The sequence below is a fragment of the Argopecten irradians genome, chromosome 14 (genome assembly GCF_041381155.1).
Source record: "Argopecten irradians isolate NY chromosome 14, Ai_NY, whole genome shotgun sequence".
Lineage (NCBI taxonomy): Eukaryota > Metazoa > Mollusca > Bivalvia > Pectinida > Pectinidae > Argopecten > Argopecten irradians.
Window position 1 is genome coordinate 17,501,266 of NC_091147.1, and position 26,237 is coordinate 17,527,502.

At 35.3% G+C, this 26,237-nt stretch overlaps 2 protein-coding genes across 7 annotated transcripts in view; one reads left to right on the top strand and one right to left on the bottom strand.

Moving 5' to 3' along the window:
- LOC138307275 (phosphatidylinositol 3,4,5-trisphosphate 5-phosphatase 2-like) overlaps positions 1-25,850 on the bottom strand; it is a 63,101-nt gene extending 37,251 nt beyond the window's left edge. For 3 of the 6 annotated variants that reach the window (XR_011205959.1, XR_011205960.1, XM_069247926.1), the window contains exons 1-2: positions 18,366-18,495; positions 2,410-2,589 (exon numbers count right to left, since the gene is read on the bottom strand). Coding sequence is in view for 4 of the 6 variants with exons in the window: in XM_069247926.1 (XP_069104027.1) it covers positions 2,410-2,589; positions 18,366-18,418 (233 nt within the window). In the remaining 2 variants the exon portion in view is untranslated. Of the gene's footprint in view, positions 1-2,409; positions 2,590-4,316; positions 4,334-13,399; positions 13,630-18,365; positions 18,496-25,735 lie in introns of those variants that run through there. The other 3 variants (XM_069247927.1, XM_069247928.1, XM_069247929.1) reach the window with 3 other exon arrangements.
- Positions 23,822-26,237, top strand: part of LOC138307277 (autophagy-related protein 16-1-like) — a 28,543-nt gene continuing 26,127 nt past the window's right edge. The window contains exons 1-2 of the mRNA XM_069247930.1: positions 23,822-23,952; positions 26,007-26,162. Coding sequence (XP_069104031.1) covers positions 26,060-26,162 — 103 coding nt within the window. The 5' untranslated portion in view covers positions 23,822-23,952; positions 26,007-26,059. The remainder of the gene's footprint in view (positions 23,953-26,006; positions 26,163-26,237) is intronic.

Genomic DNA, 26,237 nt, shown 5'->3' on the forward strand with positions numbered 1-26,237 from the left:
ATCTACTTGTTCTTAGATTATGAATGTTCATCATTATTTATTTTGACATCATTATCATTGTGACATCACAATGTTGCGTCAGTGATAATGGAAAATGACTATTATAATTAATGACTGCTCGGTCCTTGATGATAATGAATTGTCTATTCATTATAGATGTAAAATCTCTTTTAATTTTGTATCATAAAATTGCTTTCAAATGTAATAAGCATTGAACTGCATACAGTAGTATTTAATTCCATACAGAAATGGATGTGGTAAATTCAAGTTTTTCTTATATATACTTTTATCTACTTGATCTTAGATAATGAAAGTTCATCATTAGAGTAACATTTGCTCATGTACAATATGAAATATTGGTATGTACATCATTGTACTTTCTTTTATCATTTCCTGCATACACACTTCTCAAGTCTCAGTAAGTTCAGATTTTGATAAACTTAGTCAAAAAGATGACACATTCTGAAAATCCACCAAAATTCTGGATTTTTCACACCAAAAGTCTGAGAATCAGAGAAATATATTCGTCAATCTTTATCTATAGTGCCTTGAAGGCTACAAAGTGTATTTTGACCAAGTTTCAGTTTAACAATTGGCCCTAAATATACTAGAACTGGTTTAGATATATTTCTGAAACTCACTCATCTATGTTTTCTGACTGATGCAAAAAGCAACTTGACTAAGATTCAATTCGTATAGATCTGATTAACTTTGACAAAAGAGGACAATAACATGATTTCTCAAAATTCTGTATATTTTGAATGCCAGAAAACACCAGAATTGGTTTAAATATTTTTCTCAATCTTTGTCCACTTGCTCTGTCTGATGCAAAGAGTAACTTGACCAAGTTTCAGTTCAAAAGTATGTAACTAACTTGATCAAAAAGAGGAGACACTAGTCCCACACAGATGTAATCGGGTATCATTGTGAATAATTGTCTGAAATAAGTTTCATGATATACAGTAAAACCCCGTTATATTGCCACCCGTTTTACCGCCAAACTCGCTTATCGCCATGAATTTATTCAGAACGGATTTCCCTCCATACAAATACACCCGTTATATCGCCAAACCCGCCATCCGCCATCACATTTGCGGAACAAATGATTAAAATAACACTATAATGACCTCGTTAATATCGCCAAATTCTGTTGATAGGGACACATGTTTTTGTAAGGTGCTCAACTGCCGACTGACAGGTAATCAGCTACACACACTATGGCCGCGTGTATGACCTTGTGTACACAGTGAAATCAATTAACAATATGGGTACACCTTTGTTATTGTTTTACAGGTAGGTATCGCAAGTTGTGGTGAAAAAAACTTGCTTCTGTACATGTGTTTTACGTACTATCGTAACGTTAGTTATTTATTGACAAAAAGGAACCCACAAGTCTATTTCTCTATATCATCGTTCGTTTATATTGGACCATAAAATGCAACTAGCAATTTCAAGAGCGATAGAAATATAACGTACGTGCAGAAGAATCCGCCGTTTATTAGTAAGATCAAATCCATGTGCGCGGAAGTGAGGTCACGACCGCACTGCGCTTGTTCAGAACTTCTATTCTTTGTTTCCGGGCGGGATTTCCCGTAATAAAAATATCATGTAACCGAGAAAATCCCATCTAGCAGGCAACTACGGCACGATACGTGGTAGCACAAACGTGTTCGGTTTTCGTATTTTACACACATAAAGCTGACATATTTATTGAAAGACTACTATCGAAATTACTTTAATTTTGGAACTGTTCATATTACAAAATACGAAGTGGCTGTACACTACACAGACTGACTAGAAAGTCTGTTTCAGTACGGCACCGGGGGACTACCTATATTAAGGCCTAATTAAGATTTCAACGACAAGTCCGATATACCGCCAAACTCGATATATCGCCAAAATCTAGGAAAACAGAAGGTGGCGATATAACGGGGTTTTACTGTATACAACTTGTGAGACTCCTTAACTGTTTAATCATTATTATTATTGTTATACATGTACTACATATATTTTAACTGTAGAATTTCTGTATTCTACATCTATAGTATAATGACGTCTATTTGAAGATTATGTCATGGACTAGGGTGGTGAAAATGAAGCGGAGACAGGGAGAGAAATAATGGGAGATCTTTATCGTAAATTGTTATTTGTGTAATTATCGTGAGAGGCTAATGTAGGCATTGTGTGCTGCCCAATTCACTTTGTATTTACATCTCACAACTAAATTTTCTGAAATGAAATTCATATCATAACGTGTGTTGTATAATATTCTGTTTCCAGTTTATATAGATAATTGTACATTTACACAGTACATGTATATAATCGTGTACAATAATACATGGTAAGTGTGACTGACACACACGTGTAGTGTAAACACTATTAGTACCACTTATACCGAGTACTACTTACAACAAACACAGAACAAATGCTCCCGTCAAAGTCTCGCTGTCCCGCACCAGGAAACTGCCATCCTCCTTCGCTCCGAGCAGGAGTTCCTCGGCCCGCAATCTTGTGATGCCTCGGTGGAAGTAGGCCCCTGACATCCTCGTGTGGATCTGTCTCAGGCGAGGCCGCGCCCCCTTTGTCCACCTATAATAATAATGTTTAAATATACCCCAGTGTTTATAAAACCATTGTTTAGAGATGTTAGAGTTGCAATGGCAAAACAAGGCAGTGATCCTTGGTATATCTCTATAATTAATAAGGTAAATATTTCACCCCAAAGTACCTAAAAAATATAAATCCGGGGTCAAATGGAAAAGTAAGGGTTGGATGAGAGGGTAAGACTGAGAGGTTTTTTTTTCTTTAATGTCTTTCACTGCAACCCCCTTATGTTTCCTTACCAAACGCATTTGGTGTTCACCAGTACATGAATTGACAACTGCTTATCAATATTTTGACATCATTAGCATTGTGACATCACAATGTTGCGTCAGTGATCGTGGAAAATGAGTGTTCTAATTAATGACTGTTCCGTCCTTGATGATAATGAATTGTCTATTCATTACAGATGTAAAATCTCTTGGAATTCTGTATCATAAAATTACTATCAAATGTAAATATAAGCATTGAACTGCATTCAGTTGGAAATTATGGGAATATGAATACCAACTGTCCAGCAGCAAATTCAACATGAAGCACCTCATTAAATTTTCCGCTGTCCACTTTGCAATGATTCATACTCCCATAATTGCCAACTGTATGCAGTTTAATGCTTACATAATTCGTCTCAAAGGATAAAAGGCTTCTGCATTGTGCCATGAGTATATAGAAAGAGATTGAAATGTGGCTGCCCTTTTTTGGAGTTTTTCGTCCACAACTTACATTTTGGTTCTCTTTGTTACAATTTTTTAAGCACCCTTGACACTTTTAAGCATTGAACGTCTTTCAGTTGGCATTCATAGCCAATGTGAATGCATGTTGAATTTGCCTCTGTTCAGTTGCATTCATTTTGGCTATGAATGCCAACTGAAAGACGTTCAATGCTCATATTTACATTTGGTTACAGTTTTATGATGAAATCTCAAGGAATTTTGCATTTACAATGTATAATGAAATAACCATTCGTTATCGTCATGGATGGAACAGCCATTTGAACAGCCGTCTTGAAGTTCATTGTCTATATGACTGCCAACTGTGCTTGGTAAGGTTACATAGTGAGACTACAATGAAAATATAAATATATTACAATGAAATATTATATTTGAAATGTACTTGAAGGACTGGTAAGATTTATACCTAACCTGCAAATGTACATGTAATCCTAGCAATTTCCGCTACACAGAGATCTTCCTAGCTTAATCAATCAGTTGAGGTAGTGATTAAGATTCATAATTTCATATTGATACTGCACTCACTTACATGCATATGCAAAAAATAAATATTCAACATATATTTATGATAATATATTCTGTGGTTAAAGGGAAAAGGATGTGTAATTCTAATTTATCATATATATAATGATATATATTAGTATTTAAAATGAAGGATTAGTTATAGATATGTGAAATGTCTCTCAACACTAGGTAAGGTGTGAGTGTGTTGTTTGTGTATATGTACTAGTATGTTATCAATTCCTATGTATATATCTGCACCACTGATGAACCAAATGATTCAAAGTAATAATGAACTGATCTGAATTGAACACCAGTGACATGTACATGTGTTGTTCCTAAATTAAAAACTTTGAATTACAGAACCCATTCATAATGATTCTGGTATGACTGACTACCCCCCTATAAAGAAACTATAAAGAAAAGTTTGAACATAATGAAATGACTGAAATAAAGAAACTATAAAGAATACTTTGGACTTACCAGTAATCACCCTAACAGGAACATCTACACAAACTTATAAACCAGGTCACACAATGTACAGTATCAAGTTACAACATAAAGCATTTCCTTTCTTCTTCCTTATATACCTAGTTTTTCTTCCTCCTCACATGCCCAACACTTGACACTATGGATATATTGTATTACAGTCGGAATGATGAGAGAGATATACATACTGTAAATAAAATCTTTCTTTGTTTTCTGCTCATTTTTATCTTCAAGGATAATTTCACAGAATATCAATATATATGATTACAGTATGAAAGTTAAAATATATCTTACTAAACAATATATCGTATTCGACCCAATAAGTACCCAGTGGCCAGATTAAAAAATTGAAAAAAGAAGGGCACTCAATAAGATCAGATTTGGGCTAATTTAATCTTTTACAAATTATTACACAGAGTTAAGCCATGAATCAAATTACAAAAGAAATCAAAAAGAGAAACCTACAGGGCTCTCATAGTTTCTGTCTGTATCAGTAAAAGGGAAATTTGGACTCAAAAAGGGTGAGTGCTTACAGGGATGGAGGCGTTTATTGGGTCGAATATGGTAATCAATGAAATCTGATTGATCCCCAAAAAAATCCCAAAGTAGCAATAGCACTTTTCACTATAAACCTCTACAATTACTAAAAGTGCAATTTGTATTTGATCATGTCAGTACATGTATAAAACTGCAAAACACATTTAATATCATGACTTGATTCACAGGTAAAAGAATTTCATGTAATATGGGATACAATGCTGATGTTAGAGGCCTCACATGTTGTAAAATATTTTTAAATCCATGGGATGAGGCCGTTTATACAACTCCAACTCTTTTCCAGAAAAGGGGAGGGGCGAATGTAAGGGGAGGGGGGCGCTGATTACGGCGAATACGGTACATTTAATTGCATATTTGATAGCTTAAGAATCTAAGTAATACCACTCTATTCTGCCCTCGGTCTTATTTCCACTGTCCATTCTTTCTCCTCCCTGGACCCCTCTTCTTCCCTTTTTACACAATCCCCATTTTCTCCCTCTGCCGAAGCCCTACCCACTTCCTTTTTAAGTCTGCTTCTAATCTGGCCAACTCCTAGCTAACTAGACCCTCTTACACTTATCACAATGATAAATCACAAAATACAATGTACTTAGCAATGATGAAAGAAATCAATGGTGAAAATCTAAAAATAGTTTTCAATTAGTTTTTCTAAATATGTTTCATCTATGATATTTCATCACACTAGCAGCACAGCTTGTCATTTTTCTAAATCTATTTAGATCTTTTTCTACTGTAAAACAACTTATTTTCCCCTGCAATTTAATTTCGCTTTATTGTAACTTAAGACATTTTTACCCAGATTGAATTTCGCAATATACAGTTCTACTTTACCTGTATTTGAAACACTTTCATGGCAATCTATGTTTTGCGATTTCTTATATCCGCACAATTCGATTAATAGTAATTGACCTTAGCAGCATGAGATGGAATGAATTCAAAATTCAATCACAATGTCATTTTAGTTATGAATCCAATTAATAGTTCCTATCAGCTGATAATAGAGATGCAGGCATTTGATATAACAGAGTAATCTCCCTTTTGTTTCATAGCAGTAGCTTAGCAGACTATGGGACCGAGATATGGTTAAGCAGGTCAAGAAGGAGTAGGATTAAGGAGAGGCTTATATATCATAGTCATCTGAGAAATAACTGGTCTGTGCTAATGCAGTTACATGTGCATTCCAAATGCCCTCAATAGCATAAAAGTGCATAGTCATCAGCATCTTAACCTGGAATATCACAATATTAGTTACACAGTTTCTTAGTGACCTAATACGGAAAAATATTGGGTCTAAAATAAACTTGTATTGGGCGAGGCAAAGCCGAGCCTGATACATGTTTATTTTAGACCCAATATTTTTTCGTATTAGGTCACTAACAAACTGTGTAACAAATTTATCCCATCAAGACCCTTTCAACAAAGTAACTGCAAAATGCATTATGTGTACTGAGTATGGAAACCAAAACAACTCAAAACTTAAAACAATTTTCACCTCATTGAAGTCTCGAATGCGTTGTCATGGTCCATTTCTGTTAAATAATCCTAAATACCGTATTTTCCCTAATGAGGGTGCCGGGCGCATGTAATTGACTTAGGGGGGCGCCGTTATTTGAGACCATTTTCAGATGTTTTTTTCTGAAACGGACTACAGTCATCTTGCTTTTAGTTTCGTATTTTTCTGAAACTTACTATAACCAAATTACGTTTTGAAGTCAAGTAAGTATTGAAATTATATAATTACGAAAAAATGTATGCACCAGAAGTATCAAACATTGGTTAAATATGTCTGTTTCACGGAATTTTTGGCATTTCATGCTAGCCTGTTTGTTTACCATGCATACACAAAATGGCGGACAGTGCTTTCGATCGCTACATTCGTTTTGTGGTAGATGGGAAATACCGACAAGAACACACATTAAATGCTTAGAAATGATAACATTCCTATTATTAAGGAATATTTATCATAGATATACAGTAAGTATTCATAAAACCTGTATAGACATTGCTAAAATGTTGTTGCCAGTTAGTCTTCATCCATACACATATGTAGGGCATTCAAGTGACACGTTTTGTTTTGAACATGGCGTTCTCGCTGTTTCTTTGTGTAAACACTTGGTAAAGATGTCCTAAGTTGCCAAATGCAATAAATCTATAGCTGATCGGATATCTGTTAAGCATCAGATTGATGTGAAACAGTATTTTTATTAGGGTCTGCAAAGACAAATCGTCACAATCTGGCACAAAAATTGTATGAAATTAGTTGATTTTTTTCAGCAAAAAAGGCGGGGCCGCCCTTATTAGAGGAGGCGCTCTTAAAAGGGAAAATACGGTAAGTGTTGCCGATTTCGGTTTGCTTTGAAAGTGGTCATCAGCGCTATCATTCAAATATTTTGTGTCCATCTCGTTGAGTGCCGTCGTCGCGAAGCGTGACTTGACCACCATCTTGTTGCTAATGACGTTAGGGGCAAAGAACGATAACTCTATCGTCCATACCTGATACGATTTCTACTAACCTGATACGACTATATATTGGATATCATGTGACATCATTTTAACCAATAGGAATACAAGATTCTTGTCTGAGGCGGGATTAAATGCTGTTTACTGGATAATACATATGGCAATCAAACTTTGGGTTTTTTCAACAACTAGTGCATATGATACCATTATTCCTCTAACACAAATAATTTTTTGCTTTGTGCCTGATCTGCATTGACATTGCAGAATATATCACAGATCTGCACTTTGATGTTCCAATACTTATGGTCACATAGGCAAAAGGTCAAAATACTTGTATGTACAGGCCAGAGGTCAAAATACAAGTAAATATAGGTCAGAGGTCAAAATACAAGTAACTATAGGTCATGGGTCAAAAACCTGTAAATATAGGTCAGGGGTAAAACTACCTGTATAGGTCATAGGTAAAAATACCTGTATATATAGGTCAGATGTCAAAATACCTTAAAACAGATTTTAAAGGGTAAAATGCCAATCAATAATAAGATTAGAAATCAAAACCCACAAACAGTTATAAAAAGCTTGAAACTGCTACATTTTTTTCTTCATTATGTACAGTTTATAATAATATTATACAATAAGATCAAATTACAATTATGTAATTCACATAGATCTAACAATAGCCTGGCATGCACGATAATAAGGAATATTATGTAAAACATACCATAGTAATATCAGTATGTATACACATATAGAATAGAGTCATCAATGTAAGTATATACATCGAATAGGCATCAATGTAAAATCTCTTATTAGCCTAAGAAGTAAAGCATTGCCAATTCAGTTGCAAAAACAGAGAAGCAATTTGAGACAAAAAATCCATGAATTCATGCATGTCCACCAAAAAAGAACAATAGATTGAATGACATCATTACAGCAGCATGTCTGTACCTCGGAAACATTGGCTCCAGCTGTAGGCCTATATATCACTGTATACCAAACACATGTGTACAGACTCAGCAACAGGCTCAAACACAAGTCTGCATATAGAGCAGGCACAAGTCATTGTTTGTATACATTCGTAAAGGTCAGTCACTAAAACCTGTCTATAAAGGATACCTCTATATAGGAGCCACAAAGGTCAGTCATTTGACCTGTCTATAAAGGATACCTCTATATAGGAGCCACAAAGGTCAGTCACTTGACCTGTCTATAAAGGACACCTCTATATAGAGGAGTTGTAAAGGTCAGTCACTTGACCTGTCTATAAAGGACACCTCTATAAAGAGGAGCTGTAAAGGTCAGTCACTTGACCTGTCTATAAAGGATACCTTTGTAAAGAGGAGCCGTAAAGGTCAGTCACTTGACCTGTCTATAAAGGACACCTCTATATAGAGGAGTTGTAAAGGTCAGTCACTTGACCTGTCTATAAAGGACACCTCTATATAGAGGAGTTGTAAAGGTCAGTCACTTGACCTGTCTATAAAGGATACCTTTGTAAAGAGGAGCCGTAAAGGTCAGTCACTTGACCTGTCTATAAACGATACCTTTGTAAAGAGGAGCCGTAAAGGTCAGTCACTTGACCTGTCTATAAAGGACACCTCTATATAGAGGAGTTGTAAAGGTCAGTCACTTGACCTGTCTATAAAGGACACCTCTATATAGAGGAGCCGTAAAGGTCAGTCACTTGACCTGTCTATAAAGGACACCTTTATATAGAGGATCTGTTAAGGTCAGTTGTTTTATCTGTCTATAAAGGACACCTCTATATAGAGGAGTTGTAAAGGTCAGTCACTTGACCTGTCTATAAAGGACACCTCTATATATAGGAGCTGTAAAGGTCGATCGCTTAACCTCCTTATAAAAACACCTCTATATATAGACCCATTGAACAGCCAAGAACCACATTTTCTATTTACCTTGACCTTCACAGGAACCTCTATACAGATCTTATTTAGATCCACACTTATGGTTTGTTTTCTTTCTATAAAGAAATTCTTGCACTGAATACAGAGCAAAATGCTCAAGAACACACTAAACGTTGCTTAACTCCCTTAAAGAAAACCTTTTTAATTTGAGCCAATCAATTTAAGGCAACTAAGAAACATATGTGCTTCTAATTCTATATTTACCAGGTAATTCTTGAGAAGAATTGTGTACTGTGTATAAATAGATATAAACTCTTCAGACTTTTACAAATGTAAAGAAAATCTTACATCCTATTAAGCTCTACAGGAGGTTTCTCCCTTTATAAATATTTTCCACTGTAGAAAAAAACAATCTTTGTCATTATTATTCCAATACCACCTTTTGGTACCATCTCGACACATTGCAACACATTTCATATACTTGATTATCAACAGATAAATAATGAAGATTGATGAGTTTTCCACCTGGGGCAAAACAATCTATAATGCTGTGCTTTTGAATTAAAACTTGCAATATTGATGATCCATCAGGTTGGCATCGACTGCATAATACTGTCAGTCTATTCTCACTTTAATGACTTAAACACAATTTTTAACTAAAACTTACAGCTCTGGTTTCATTTAAGTGAAAATACTAAGGAATTTGTTTGTAACATTTAATTACTATAAATAAACTTCTGTGGCTACTAAATTTTGTGATTTCCATTTTACAACAAGTTTGAGAAGATAAATATAAGCAGATTTAAAATTTGAATGGAAATTCATATGAATTTAAGAGAAGAATACATACATTAATTTCCGGGGATAAACTTTTACGATATTACATGCATCGTAAAGTTCGTGAAAGTAAATCGTATGCAAAAGAAAGTTGCTTTACAGCACTATAAAAAATCTATATTACCTATGATTAATTAAAAAAATTGTATAATTAGTAAATAAAATTCTTGGGATCTTTTGCAAAGTTCAAACTTATCTTATTTGAATACTTGTTAGGATAATTTGTTTTGCCACAGCACGTTACACTGCAACATCTTTATTTATTTCACAGAATGTTAAGCAGGACACTTCAGTCCATAAAAATCCATGAAATTTATTACATGTGCGTGAAATTTATATGATTATATTGTAAAATCTGAACGCATTAAAAAGGGTATATAATTTAAAGATTATCAAATGTAAGGACATTTACGCTTACAAAATACTGCAGTTAGTAAAGGATGACTTAGTTAACCGATTAACAAGGGTAATTTACAGATTACTAATCCAAAGGGTGACTTACTTTACCAATTGACAAGGGTAATTTACAGATTATTTATCCATAGGGTGACTTAGTTTACCGATTAACATGGGTAATTTACAGATTACTAATCCAAAGGGTGATTTAATTTACCGATTAACATGGGTAATTTACAGATTACTAATCCATAGGGTGACTTGATTTACCGATTTACAAGGGTAATTTACAGATTATTTATCCATAGGGTGACTTAGTTTACTGATTAACATGGGTAATTTACAGATTACTAATCCAAAGGGTGACTTAGATTACCTATTAACAAGGGTAATTACTAATCCATAGGGTGATTTAAAGACTGTCAAATGTTAAAGACATTTACTGCAGTGAATTTACTGCTGTTCAAATCTTACGATCATTTACAGCACCACAGACAAATGTCTTCTGTATAGAATTGGTGGGATAATACACACTGCATTCTAATTACTGACGGTTTTAGTGACGTAACGTTGGAGATGTAATCTTTTCCTCTTTCTCTTTGACCTTTTTTCTCCCAGGTTTTGTCACTCCCTGTATCCAGTATTATCTATAAAACGAGCTAATTGTGTTCGTATGTCCTCTTTTGTTTGTTGTTCGTGTCAGCTGGTGTGCGAGATGATATCAATATTAGTTAGAGCCTGAAACTAGATGGTGAGCTTTATAACAGCTAATATTGAGTCTAAAAGTCATCTACGAAACAAACGATCTGAACTCTTTGCCTTTTCCATTTTTTCATGTATAAGACCTTTTTAATATTAATTCAGTTTAGTTTAAAGCAATTTTCAGACCATGAAAGGAGTAAAGAACATTTTTAAGAGATGAAGAAAAATGCAAACATGTGGATCTAGTTTAGCTGGACTAAGAGAGGAGAAAAGACATTTTAAAACAAAGAAAATTCCAAGGAGAATCATAAAGCATTTGTTTAAACACCCATTAGGAAATGTCTCTCCAAATCACATAAACAATTCCGTAATGCAGATTTTAACATTGAATCACATTGTTAAGGTACAAAAATTTGAATATCAACATAACTTTTGATAGGATTGAGTGAGAATATCCTAAACTGTGAATCATAGCCATGCAGATAATCAATTTCGAATGTCACAGCCAAATTACAGCATTATGCACAGTGTGTGCTATTTTCTCTGCTGCAGCATTCAAGCATTAATTCTACTGGTTTTTGAAATGTACCAAATTTCTTATTTTCTTTATTTTAATGCCAAATTTGTGATTTGCTTTTTTGAAATTTATATACCAAATTTCTGATTTTGTCTTTTTGAAATATCAAATTTTGGATTTGCACTTTTGAAATATCAAATATCTGATTTTACCTTTTTAAAATACCAAATTTCTCATTTTCCTGTCTTTTTCCGAGACTTTTTTTCTAATTTTCCTGTCTTTTTTTCCATTTTTCCATCTGCCATAGATAAGCAGTCTGTATTGATTCTTGCTGATCAATCTTTTTGTGCGACGGTGCTTCTGTTACATACAAGTGTAACATCGAAGGAGTCTCTACTATAACCAATAATGAGAACGCTGAGACAGATCGATGCTCCTTTACATTCCAACAACGGTTTGGCTAGGAGGAACAGTTTATGATAGGGATCACCATCTCTTACAATAAGTAAGTTTAACCTTTTGACCCCTGAAAAGTCATAATGAACCTTCTAGTTTTTTATTAGAAGAGTTCAAATGTGCCTTCAGGGGGGAACAAGTTAACAAGTGGCAAATTAATTATTCAGAAATAAAACTGCAATCAGAGCTAAGGACTCAAACCCATAATGAGAACTCTATAGGGTCAGATGAGATAACTATTAGAGACATTTTAGATGAGTAAAATATACAATAGCTGAGAATGTAAACAGTCCAGTAATCAGTCTTTAGAACTTGAACCAAGAACCTCACAACTCTAGGCCAACTGTAAACATTGGAGCAGACTGGCCACCAGACCCTAAGTTGTTGATCAGAATTTCTCAGCTGAATTTTTATTCATCCGATTATCTCCCCCAAGTTGGAAACTTTTTGTTTAACAACTCGGTAAGGGCCAATTAGTGCTAAACTTTAAGATTAAAAGACAACAGTGGTGTTACTTTTCAAACATATTAAGGTAAAAATTGTGTGAGTGCATTCTAAAATCACTATGGTGAACCAGACATATCACGGAGACAAAAATAATTAAACAAGATTTTAGTGACAATTTTTATATTCTAGAGACTAGCATTGGCTACATGGCTCGTATGTACAGCTAATTTAGTCTAGTTCCCATCCCATAATCCAAGAGAGACAATCTCTTGCATTATTCCAATTTCCAATTTTATTTCCCTGCTATGCTGTGAAACATTTCCAGACTTAGTAAAGAGCTTCACTGATTGAGTAGTAAATGTATTTGTGGACATTCCAGGTTTGTAATTAGATTAAAATATACATGTAGCCAATAGAGGGTGGTTGTAGAAATTACGGGGGTATCACATTGCTCCAAAGTGGACCCTTCATATTTTAAAAACATAACATGAAAGTCAATTTGATGTGGTAAAACTGAAACTTTATCATGAAAATTATGAAAGAAATTTGTGTAAAGTTTCAAAACACTTAAGTTTTTGTTTTTAAAATTTAATGATCAAATTAGTTTTAAATTTGATTAAATGAAGGGTTTAATTATCTGTAAACAAATTTCGTTTTCATGAATGTATATTCATTCATACATTTAATCCTTCTTGATATATAAAGCCTATCTAAATCAAGACTCTTAAGTTTTGTGCCAAAATTGCAAATTTATTTTGCCACAAAAATAACCAGCAAAGGTATTTCATTTACATACATGTATACCAGGGTATGTGAAACTTCACGCTAATCATTCTTACTCAATTCACCAACAGTCCTGAACAGCCAATGGTTTTTGGATGTGGAGGAAAAACCTTGAGAAAAATCACCAATATCCAGTCAGTAACAGCTCCTAGGCAACAGTCTCAAATGGATTTGAACTCAGAATCCAGAGGTGCATGGAGGCCGGGTTATAGTGGTAATATTTTTGAACACCTTATTAGCCACAGAAGCTCCTTTTAGACTATAAAGTTTGACTGTAAGTTATAACAGGACATATTCCCTTACTCCTTAGAGTCCTACATGTCCTGAAGCCCTAATGATCGGTCCCCTTGTGTAATACATCTGTGGTAACCACTATCTAGGTCTGGTTTGTTCCCTGTGGAGATTATAGCCATCGAAACCTTTTTTTTTATCAGGGCCAAACACTATCTGTTTCCGCTTATCTACACAATATCCCTTTTGACTACCATGGGCTTCGAGATGAAAAAATGAATTTAAAATATGATACATAATTATGTAATCTGATTATCTGATAACTAACTGGGGATTTTATTATCACCATGAAACATGTAGTAAATGTTTCCCTCTATGTAACATGTACTGGTTACCATCTGATGTATTCACTTTTACATAACTGTACTCAGAGACTCCATTCCCTAATAGGACGGAGAGACTCCGTTCCCTAAGAGGATAGAGGACTCCATTCCCTAATAGGACAGAGACTCCGTTCCCTAAGAGGACGGAGAGACTCCGTTGCCTAAGGGGACGGAGAGACTCCATTCCATATGGGGAGAGACACCATTCCCTATGGAGTGAGGCTCAATTCTCCATGGGGAAAAACTGCATTCTCTATGGGGAGAGACTCCATTCCCTAAGGGGACAGAGAGACTCTGTTCCATATGGGGAAAGGCACCATTCCTTATGGAGTGAGGCTCAATTCTCTATGAGGAGAGACTCCATTCCCTATGGGGAGCGATTCCATTCTCTATGGGGAGAGACCCCATTCCCTAAGGGGATGGAGAGACTCTGTTCCATATGGGGAGAGACACCATTCCCTTTGGAGTGAGGCTTAATTCTCTAAGGGGAGAGACTTCATTCCCTATGGGGACGGAGAGACTCCGTTCCATATGGGGATCGAGAGACAACATTCCCTATGGAGTGAGGCTCAATTCTCTATGGAAAGAGACTTCATTCCCTATGGGGAGCGATTCCATTCTCCGTGGGGAAAAACTGCATTCTCTATGGGGAGAGACTCCATTCCCTAAGGGGACAGAGAGACTCTGTTCCATATGGGGAAAGGCATCATTCCTTATGGAGTGAGGCTCAATTCTCTATGAGGAGACTCCATTCCCTATGGGGAGAGATTCCATTCTCTATGGGGAAAAACTGCTTTCTCTATGGGGAGAGACTCCATTCCCTATGGGGAGAGGCTCCATTCGCTCTAGGGAGAGACTCCATACCCTTTGGGGAGACATCATTTAAATTATGACATGAACAAAATTTAAGCTTTCTAAAACATCATGAAGTAATAAAAGATTTTCGGTTTTAAATGTCCTACTAACAGCTAGGGTCAGAAGGCCAGAGTATCTGACACTGACCAAAAGTCAGTACCTCCAGGCAACTGTCCCACAGGGGATTCAAACTTGCTACAGACAGGTGATGGTCTTGTGGTGATATATTTAACTACCAGTACTGAGCTACTGTGCACCCCCATACCCCCCTGTGGGTACCTAATATTGGTACATTTTATGTAATGATTCTCATGTACCTTATATTCCCGTGAAGACCATTATTCTGATGAGGTGAAAATGATAGTCAAAACAGAACCTGTGACAGCATCTAAATGTAAGCTATTTAAAACATCTTAATGTAAATATGAGTACTTTCTTTGGTATAATATAGGTATATCTTATCTAATGATTATTCTTATATTCCTATGAGTAGACTACATGTATTATTCTGAGGGGGAAATGATAGGCAGAAACCATACACCAAGTCTAACAGGAATTGTGACATCAACTTTTAAGTTATCTGGTGAATCTGACATGCTGTGCTGGAGGAACAGTGTGTTTAGTACAGGATTGTGTCTTATCTTACAATAAATCTGCACCACCCCTCCACACGACGACCTGACAACTCCCGACCTGAGAACTCCCGTTTACACCAGGGCCCTGCCAGAGTCCTATAGTCACAACTCTGTTGACAGTGACTTTTATTGCTTGACTTTGTCTCTAGCTCAGTAAAACAGTTATTTCCACAACTCAGCATGCTATTACGGTTTATATTTCATAGTACAGTACCTAATCTATTGTTTTAGTATATTTAAGACTTTAGAGAAAAAAAAACACTTTGATGATTTTTTCTCTTCAATTTGTTGTTTCAAAGTCATGGCAGGTTTTGTCACTAGAAGCAAGCTGAAAAATGAAGAGAAATGTTCACTTTGACCCAAGTGGCTGATCATGGTATGTATTCAGCTGTGTACCTATTCAATGTTGGAACAAAATACAAAAGTCATGTGCACCCCCCTCCTCCTACCCCTTCCCTCACACTGCCTGTTTGATTATACCAGGGAATTGATTCCCATGAACAGGATCTGTGGTAGAAGTTTGGACACCTTAACCACTAACTTGATATAAGTATCACTTATTTCCAATACAAAATTAACATAATCTAGTTGTGGATTAAATATCGTTTTTTTTTTTTCTACTTTGGTTTATTCGATAAGTATTAAGCTTGAAGATATTTAGGTTTAACAAAATGGATTTTAATGCAAATTACTTATAAAATAGAAAAGATTTTTTTTTTTTACAATTTGACAAGACTGGAAATTTTAACATAAATGATATTTAGACTATAGCTTTGTAACCACATGCATTAAAAGTTTAATGTCAAAACTCATGAAGTCAGTTATATATACAGCACGGTTAAACACCTGCTTTCAGCTTAAAATAAACACATTATAAATAAATTTGACTTTGATTTGACACATTCCATAAACAATGACACAAATGATTTTTAATTTGTAGTTTTGTTGATAATTGTACTATACCGGATTTGTTTGGAGATGGCTAATATAGGCTTTGCCTGTTGCCAAATCCATTTGCATATTATTTGCAATAAAATTTGTTGAAATGAAATGAAATGATTTAAAAAAAAATCAATTCATAGAATAATTGCTCCTACACATGTATATAATAGAGACACAAATATCTCTACATGGCCTTTAAATCTCAATCGGAAACATTATTAATATTTTGTAAAATCTATATATCATAAATACATCAATAGTTTATCACTTCAAATGCTTCACCAAGCCAACATTTATAGCACAATGAGCCAGCAGTCATATTAGGTCAATGGAGAAATATAGAGACAGTCATATTGGGACAGTAAAGAAAAAAAGAGAGTCGTATTGCTTCAATGGAAGAAAATGGAGATAGTCATATATATTGAGTCAGTGAAAAATGGAGAGAGCCCTATTGGGTTTGTGGAGAAAAATGGAGACAGTCATATTAGGTCAATGAAGGAAAATGGAAACAATCATATTAGGTCAGTAACGAACAAGAGGCCCAGAGGGCCTGTATCGCTCACCTGGTTTGCAATGTCAAGTAATGTTCTGAATACAGGTTCGTTGTTCTTTCCTGAAGGAAAATTTAATATTTACCTCTACATCACCCCTCTTGCCCCAGGAGGGTCAGAGCCAAAACTTATACAAACTCTGTTCCCCTTCGCCTATGGATGTTTTTGGCCAAACTTGGTTTCAATTCATGCAGAACTCTATGACTAATAGCGATTTAAAGAATTTACCTCTATTTCCCCTATTGGGCCATGCCCCTCCTGCCCCCAGGTGGGGTCAGAGCCAAAATTTATACAAGTTCTGTTCCCCTTTCCCCAAGGATGTTTGAGGTAAAATTTGGTTACAATCCATACAGAACTATAGGACAAGTAGCGATTTATAGGATTTACCTCAAATTCCCCTATTGGGCCCTGGCCTTCCTGCCCCCGGGGGAGGGGGGGGGGGGGGGTCAGAGCCAAAATTTATATAAGCTGCCCCGGGGGGGGGGGGGGGGGGGGGGGGGGGGGGTCAGAGCCAAAATTTTCTGGTTCTGGTCCCCTTCCCTCAAGGATGTTTGAGGCCAAATTTGGTTACAATTCATGCAGAAATCTATGACTAGTAGCGATTTAAAGGATATGTTGACGGACGGATGGATGGATGGACGGACGACGGACGATGGATGCCGCGCTATGAAATTCGGGCCAGGTGAGCTAAAAATGGAGAGAGTCATATTAGGTCAATGAAGGAAGATGGAGATAGTCTTATTGGGTTTGTAGGGGAAAATAGAGACAGTCATATTAGGTCAATGAAGGAAAATGGAGACAGGCATATTAAGGTCAATAAAGAAAATTTTCTGGTTCTGGTCCCCTTCCCTCAAGGATGTTTGAGGCCAAATTTGGTTACAATTCATGCAGAAATCTATGACTAGTAGCGATTTAAAGGATATGTTGACGGACGGATGGATGGATGGACGGACGACGGACGATGGATGCCGCGCTATGAAATTCGGGCCAGGTGAGCTAAAAATGGAGAGAGTCATATTAGGTCAATGAAGGAAGATGGAGATAGTCTTATTGGGTTTGTAGGGGAAAATAGAGACAGTCATATTAGGTCAATGAAGGAAAATGGAGACAGGCATATTAAGGTCAATAAAGAAAAATGGAGACAGTCATATTGGGTCAGTAAAGAAAATGGAGACAGTCATATTGAGTCAGTGGAAGTAAAAGGGAGGCAGTATTGGATCATTAAAGGAAAATCTTGTCATTATACTTAATATATGGATAAAATAGGAGGCTTCAGCATACAATCAATGTAGTGCATGATCAGCCAGGCACATATATTTGTCTGATTTACGTTATACATGATAAAATAAATCATAACAAAACACCAAGGAAGTGTGTCTTGATAAAGACTCATTCGACAAATGACAAGGTTTTCAAACATCTTACCTGCGATCCCATGGCCAAACACTTTCAGCAAATCCACAGAATAACATATCCATTTACATGGCCGAGTACACTCCGATACACTAAACTTAAATCATCTGAGGCACCACTCTAAACCACACAATCTCCAAAAACTGTCAGGGTCTGTTGCTACGACTACACTGTTTATCAATGGGGAGAGTTTATCATTACTTACAGCTAAAACATGTGATTGTTACACACCGAGTGGAATCAATATGTATTACCACAACACACACTGTATATCCTAGGTCCCCGACAATCAATGCTTCTCATCTCTCACTCACCAGTCTACTGCTACTATTGCCAGCATCCTTAAACGTTTTCTGCCGAGCTGTGTCTTCTAAAGAGCTGTCTTCCAAAGAGATCTTGTAGATAGATTTGAGGGATCCATTCTAGATTTTCTAAAATCAACACCGACTTAAACTTGACCCCACTGACATCAGTACTGTTTAGTGCTAGAGGTGTTGGTAAGTTATTTTAAGGCTTTATGCTACATTTATCTGTGATATGAGTAAGAGTTATCTCCCTTCAAATCAGGGTATGGGTACTGGTCTATGAGTTTGTTAGTTCTAGGATACCTGCTTCCTTTATCTGTAGTATGAGATTGTGCTGCCAGTTCACACATATATATATATATATATATTGCAAGAAACTAAACAATACCAACGCTTGTAACACTTTTCCTATGAAAATAATATCCCAATCTTGTAATTTTTAAATATGTATATTTTTACTTTTTAACTAGTCACAAATCAATGTGCCCCTTAAATATCTATATTACAATCAATGATAGATACAACAAGAGGCCTAGGGGGCCTGTAACACTCATCTGGTTAATATTACAAAAACTTGTATATCATATAACACACATTTATCAGACTCAGAACCTGACATGACAGTGTAATGTATGTGTACCTCAAGTATGGATTCAATTAACATAAGCTGCCACCTTCAACGCTGATGGGGACTGTGACATCTGAACTCTAGACTGACAGAGATTGTGACTATGGGGACTGTGACATCTGAACTCTAGACTGAGAGATTGTGACTAACAACCTCTGATTTCTTTATTGACAGTGACTATTACCTTTAAACTCTAGTGACTGTGACCTTGAATAACCTTTGATTATTAGACAGACAGGGACTTGACCTATGACCTCTGACCTCAAGTCTTTTTTTAAGGGACTGTGACTTCCAAACTCTAAATTGACAGGGACCCTGACTTGAACATACAACTTCTATACCTATGGAGACTGTGAGTGACCTGTGACCTCCAATGTCTAAATCGACATGGATTGTGACCTCTGACCTCTATACTGAAATGATCTTGGACCACTGTGACTTTCAACCTCTAAAATGGATCAATGTGACGCCTGACGTCTAGATCTTACAGGAACTGCCTACTGCAAGTCCAAGCCAGTTCTATACTACATGTATAGATATTAATATAATCTTTGAACAAAAAATGTCTTTTTTTATCATTTAAATTAAAATCCCAAAATCCCATTGTTTATTGATATCCAGTGGTTATAATTAGGTTTTCCTTCCGTTATTACCTGTTCGAGTAGACAACTAAATTATTCATTTATGTAAATAATAGTTTATTTGCATTCATACTGGAAAATGGAAACTTATCTGTATTTCTAGTTTGATCACTTGAAAATAAGATCTATCATAAAAAACAATTTTCAATTTTAAAATTCTATTCGTACCTGATAAATTAAAATTCTCATTAACATGTTTTGAAATCCAAGCACTAAGTATATTTTGAGTTATTTTTTTCTCTACAAACTTTTCCACAAGTTATGTACTTATCATGTGCTTTTTATGTATGTTTATTCTTATCTGATAATATCTAGGAGTTTCACAATAAATGTGACCATCAATCATACACATTTCCCAACAAAACTATTTTATTTACAGTTCTTATTTTAGAAATCTCCATGAGAGATAAAAACCTACAGGTTGTTGAGATAGACGTTGATTTAAGTACAATTTTGTTTACGCTGCTTTTTATACCAAAATTCGACATAAATTGCACAACCTGTCAAACAATATCATTTTCATTCACAGAAGCGAAACGTTCTACCTCTTATCGTCAGCTGTCACTCTAATAAAAAAGAAAACTTGACTACAACCGAAGAGGCAGAGAATGATAGATACACAACAACAAAGATGTGAACTTAAAAAATAAACACTGATTTTATCATTATAAAGAAAACGTCTGATGATGTACAGCAAGATATTGTCAGCAAGTACATGTACTAGCTATCAGGGGAGGAAATACATATCAGTGTGTGAAGTCTATGTCAAATCTTTTCCTTCCATAGATTGTTCTATCCCGCGGAGTGCTTTCTTCCAAACCGACAACTTGATCACCTAGTCTTATCACTCTCCTTAACATGGGCCACTTGAATAAGATCTTCTTCATCCTCATTCTCAAGGAGCCTGTTCAAATATTCTCCTCCACAAATATATGTACCCTCCTGTTGCCATCAGTTTGCCTATGTCTGAGTGTGCAGTTTATAATTACTTTTTAAACAGATCATCACCGCTGGTCTAGTAAAAGGTACCTCTAAATCTGTGTTACCTGACACGATGCCAAAATCTAGACTACTGTATCGCTTAAACTTCTATTCTAATTTACACAGAAATTACACATAATCACTTCAGATAGATTCATTTAAAAAAAAAACTTTGTTACAATCCTCTACAATAATGAAATGTCTTAAGTACCTTCAGTTTACTTATTTTTAACTGCTTAATATATTTTGGTGAATTAATGTTTTGACCTAAAACAGGTTTATAAAGTAATGGATTTAGGCAATCACCACTTACAGTCTTTGACCCAATAAGCTTCCAAGCCGCATCTCTGACTATAAGCCTCCCTCCTACTTTTTAAATATCACTTCCACTTACCTCAAATTAAATACTGACATATGATATATGAAAACTGCACAGGTTTCTTTATTGACATCTTTTTCAAATTGATTTATGGCTGACTGTAATGATTTCATGAAAGGCTAGTCTAAATTTGGTTCTACTGTATTAAGCGCCCCTATTTTTAATACTTTAAACACCCTGGACACTTATTGAGTCATGTACAGTATAATTCATCATGATCATGTTGTAAACTAAAATGATTTCTACAGCCAGTGATTTAGGCGATTACCACTAATTTACTTTTTAAAATCAAGATTGAAGACTGTGTGAAACAAGAGTCTTTTTTAACCTTTGTAACAGGAGTGGAGAAAATGTAGCAGCCGGACCGGAATTCGAACCCGGGACCCTCGGAACACTAGCCGAGTGCTCTACTGACTGAGCTACCTGATCACCGATGATCAACCCCATTAAATCCTGCAACTCTCCTCCTTCCTTTCTAGAATTCTTCACCCTCAAAGACATAAAATGACCCTTCCAAACACCATCACCGTGGTTTGTTTAGTTTGGCACCAATTCTATAACAGGAGAGAAGGAAATGTAGCAGCCAGAGCAGGATTTGAACCCGGGACCCTCCCAACACTAGCCGAGTGCTCTACCAAGTGAGCTACCTGGTCGCCGATGATCAACCCAGCCAAACCCTGCTACATTCCTCCCTCCTTTTTCGAAGTCATATGAGACCCTTCCATAGTTGGGTGCCATTTCTGTAATAGGAGAGGAGAAAATGTAGAAGCCAGACCGGGATTCGAACCCGGGACCCTCTGAACACTAGCTGAGTACTCTACCAACGGAGCCACCTGGTCACCTATGATTGACCCAGTCCAATCCCGCTACACCTTAAACTGATAATAGATTAAAACACCAAATAAGTAGTTATGAAAATCTTTGAATCAATATGGATGTGTGTAATATATAAAAATAAACATATTACACATATATAAAAACAAATGTATTTCACAAAATCAAAGATCAAAGAAAAAGTGTTGAATGAATATAGTTTTAGTAATTCAATATTTTAAAATGCTTGTAAATGATGGAAGCCAGAAATTCCTATCACAGCTGAATTCAAATTACCTTTATGCATTCTGGATATATTTATTATCCATAATAATTAGGACTTAGGTGCTACATTTACTGTAGTTTACAGCAAAATAAGCTTTACCAGACTATTACTGAAATTTATATGTCTGAAAATTTTCCCTTCATGGAATTCATCACTGATCTGAGTTACGCTCAGACACTAACTGCACACATTACATAGTGAACACTGCTGTACGTCAGGGATATTAACTGACAACTGCCTTTTATGTGAAATATTGGACTGTTTGAGGACATGTCAGGAGTAAAGTGACAAAATGGGTGTAAAATTCTTCCATACCATATCTACATCACTACCACTGTTCTTTCTCTGGGTTCCACTGACTATGTGCTTAGGGTGACTTTCTTTGACTTTTTTCAAACAAATATTAATAATTATGTGCAATTATTATGGGTGATTAGAATTCCAAAAAATTTTAACTGTAAAGTCAAACCTGCCTTAGCGACTACCTCTTTATTAAGACTACATTTTGTTGCCTTAGCGACTACCTCTTTATTAAGACTACATTTTGTTGCCTTAGTGACTACCTCTTTATTAAGACTACATTTTGTTGCCTTAGGGACTACCTCTTTATTAAGGCTACAATTTGTTGCCTCAGCGACTACCTCTTTATTAAGACTACATTTTGTTGCCTTAGGGACTACCTCTTTATTAAGACTACATTTTGTTGCCTTAGCGACTACCTCTTTATTAAGACTACATTATGTTGCCATTACGACTACCTCTTTATTAAGACTACATTTTGTTGCCTTAGCGACCACCTCTTTATTAAGACTACAATTTGTTGCCTTAGCGACTACCTCTTTATTAAGACTACATTTTGTATGTACATGCACCTGCTTAATAAGACCAGGATTCTAAATGGTCACTTTCAATATAATTTGCACAGTACAATTATATATAAGTTATTTGGAGATTAATAAAGGACATTTCTTCTTGGTCCCTTGGAAGGTATTTCATGACTGCATGTAATTCCATATAAAAAAAATAATTGTCGTGAAAATAATATTTATGATGACTTAAAATTCTCAAATTAAACTGCCAGGGTCCCATTTTCCAATAAAGAATACAGCTTGCAAAATTGCAAAATAAAACATGTCCCTATTAACAGACAACTTACCTCATTGGTACAGGAAAAGATTATTGTCATCGCAGCATATCCAATTACATATACATGTACTAAGGTATCGAATTATATTGAGAGGACAAGTCGTGCTTCAAGCAGGAACAGGATGTTTATTTCTGCCTATAAATACCTAACAATACTATCCGCTTACACGGAACAATTTTAAGTTAGGCATGATCCTTTGTGAGACAATCACGATTATCCAGAAAAGTCAGCATGGACAGACTGGCCACCTTGGTCTTCTGAATGTTTGAATTATTATCAGAATTGGGTTTTATAGTTTTAGTCTCAACAATATATGCCTTAATTACAAATTTCAAACTAGGGAAAGATAATATAGTATTCAAACAGATTTTACCCAAGGAAAAAAATTGTTTCAGTCTAAATGGAGTGATAAGTTACAGGTAAATATGCATTATATATCCTAAAATATACATAATTCAACCTTCAGTAAATATATATACCAGGTATCTATAATGCCTGATTAAAAGCTTTGAACTAAGGGTATATGTAACTATAATGTTACACCAATAGTGACAAAAATAGTATGTGTGATGTTTTGATCAGACCTTCATTAGACAAATGACTAGGGGGAGTTAATCTATATTTTACCTGAAAAAAAACCCACCAAAAGTTGTTTTGATTGAACTGATAAGTTGTATGTATATGCATCATATTTGTAAACCCACAGTCAATATGGTATACATTTACATATCTTTAACACGACTGTAAGTGACATCATGTATAATTTTTTCTAGATTTACTGAAAAGATAATCAAATCAGCAATCCTATCTGATGGCACTTTGTCTTTGTAGGTTACAATAGACTATATTCTAGATCCTCGGACTTTTCACATATTGAAAAGAATTATCTATTTATAGAATTGGGCATATTTGACCTCTTTGACCTTGTAAAAATTCATATTTATTCCATATGTGTCCTTCAATTAATCATTCAGTTGAACATTCTAAGATATTGGAATTGCTGGACAGATACAATATTGAGTGTCTAACCTTCATGGTTTTTAACATTTCTGAACAAGTCTAAAGTTGCTAGGATATTTGCAAACCCTTGTATATATTGGTAAAAGTCATTTCTGTCATTGTTTTTCACCAGGGCAGAATCATAGGATTTATACGGCACTCACTCAGGTCTCCTGCCATGGCCTCTTTGTTATGAGAAGAAGAAGTATTATTTAATATCTTGGCATAGGGTATTTGAATTATATTATATGAACTTGATTAAAGGTGAAGGTCATTAATTTGAACATGCTTAGTATATCTTCACCCTAGTATGCTATATCAGCCAAATATCACTATACAATGTATGTGCATACACATTTGTAGGTCTCTGGACTTTAATTTACACAGGTTGGAAATAAAATAAACCTTGACACATTAAAAGATAAAAATAATGAATGATTGTATCTGATATATATATATGCATGAATGTACAAATCTACATTCCACTATTGCATGCACATTAAATAAGTAATACTCCAGCAAAGGTACATGTTACATATATATGACAAACTTGAGATGAATTTATTTATAGATTTTATCTTATCTATGTTGATATGGATATACTGTATAGTTGTTAATATTTGTGTGTGTTTTAATTTCGCTAAATTTCGTGGATTCATCCCAAGTCACTAAAGTTAATATCTTGCAAAATATATCAAATTCGATCATAGTTTTGCATATTTTAGCCTGTCATGTGAGTGACGCTTTCAAATAACTTTAAGATAATTCGCAAAATTACAAGCCCCTGCGAAGAAGTTCTAAACGTTTAATCGCAAAATATATTGCACCTGCGAAATTTAACAACTATAGTACAGTATAGTGGATACATGCATACATTTACATTGTATATGTATGTATATAAATGAAGATGCCTAATTTCAGTCAGCATCATACATTAATGTTCCTAACGAATGCTAGCCTAACAGGTAATCATTTTTATACAACAGAACAATGTTATAGAGATCTAGCACTTTGTTAACAGAAATTGATCTCATGACAATGTATATAAATGTTGTGATGGACAGATGCATGGAGAATGCAACCACTGGACTCCAGACACAAGCACACAGATGCTGATAAAACAAATAAAATATTCATCACCTGTAAAAGGCATATATCTACAAGTTCATAATAAATCCGCATAACAAAAGTTTGTAAACTTACGTGAAATGCCAGTGACTTCCTTGAGAATAATTCCGAATTCAGACAAACCAGGAAGTCCGGGAAAACAATGCAACTTTTGTTTTGTTTTCGGTTTGGCTCTTTCGGAATATCTTTTGACTTTCTAATGTGACAAGAGAGTTCCGAACAACTTTCATTTTCATTTTACGTCATAAATTAATAAATACAGACAAGTAACTAAAATTCAAATTTGTTAAAATTATGTACTTTTATGATAATTTGTTCATTAACTTATTAAATTTGCTCAAAATAGGCTTCTTAACAAATATACGAAACTAACTGAGCCGACTTTAATGAGGCGGAAGAATGGCGACTGCTGGAGCGACTCAATGGAAAGAGATCCTGATTTTACAGTTAAAATGCCGCAACAACAAGGAAAGACGACCTTTCGAGGGACTCGTGCAATCACGTATGTACATTGTTAGCATGATATTGACCTCGTATAGTTGACAGAGTTGATTGTTTAAGTAAAATCATTATGCCA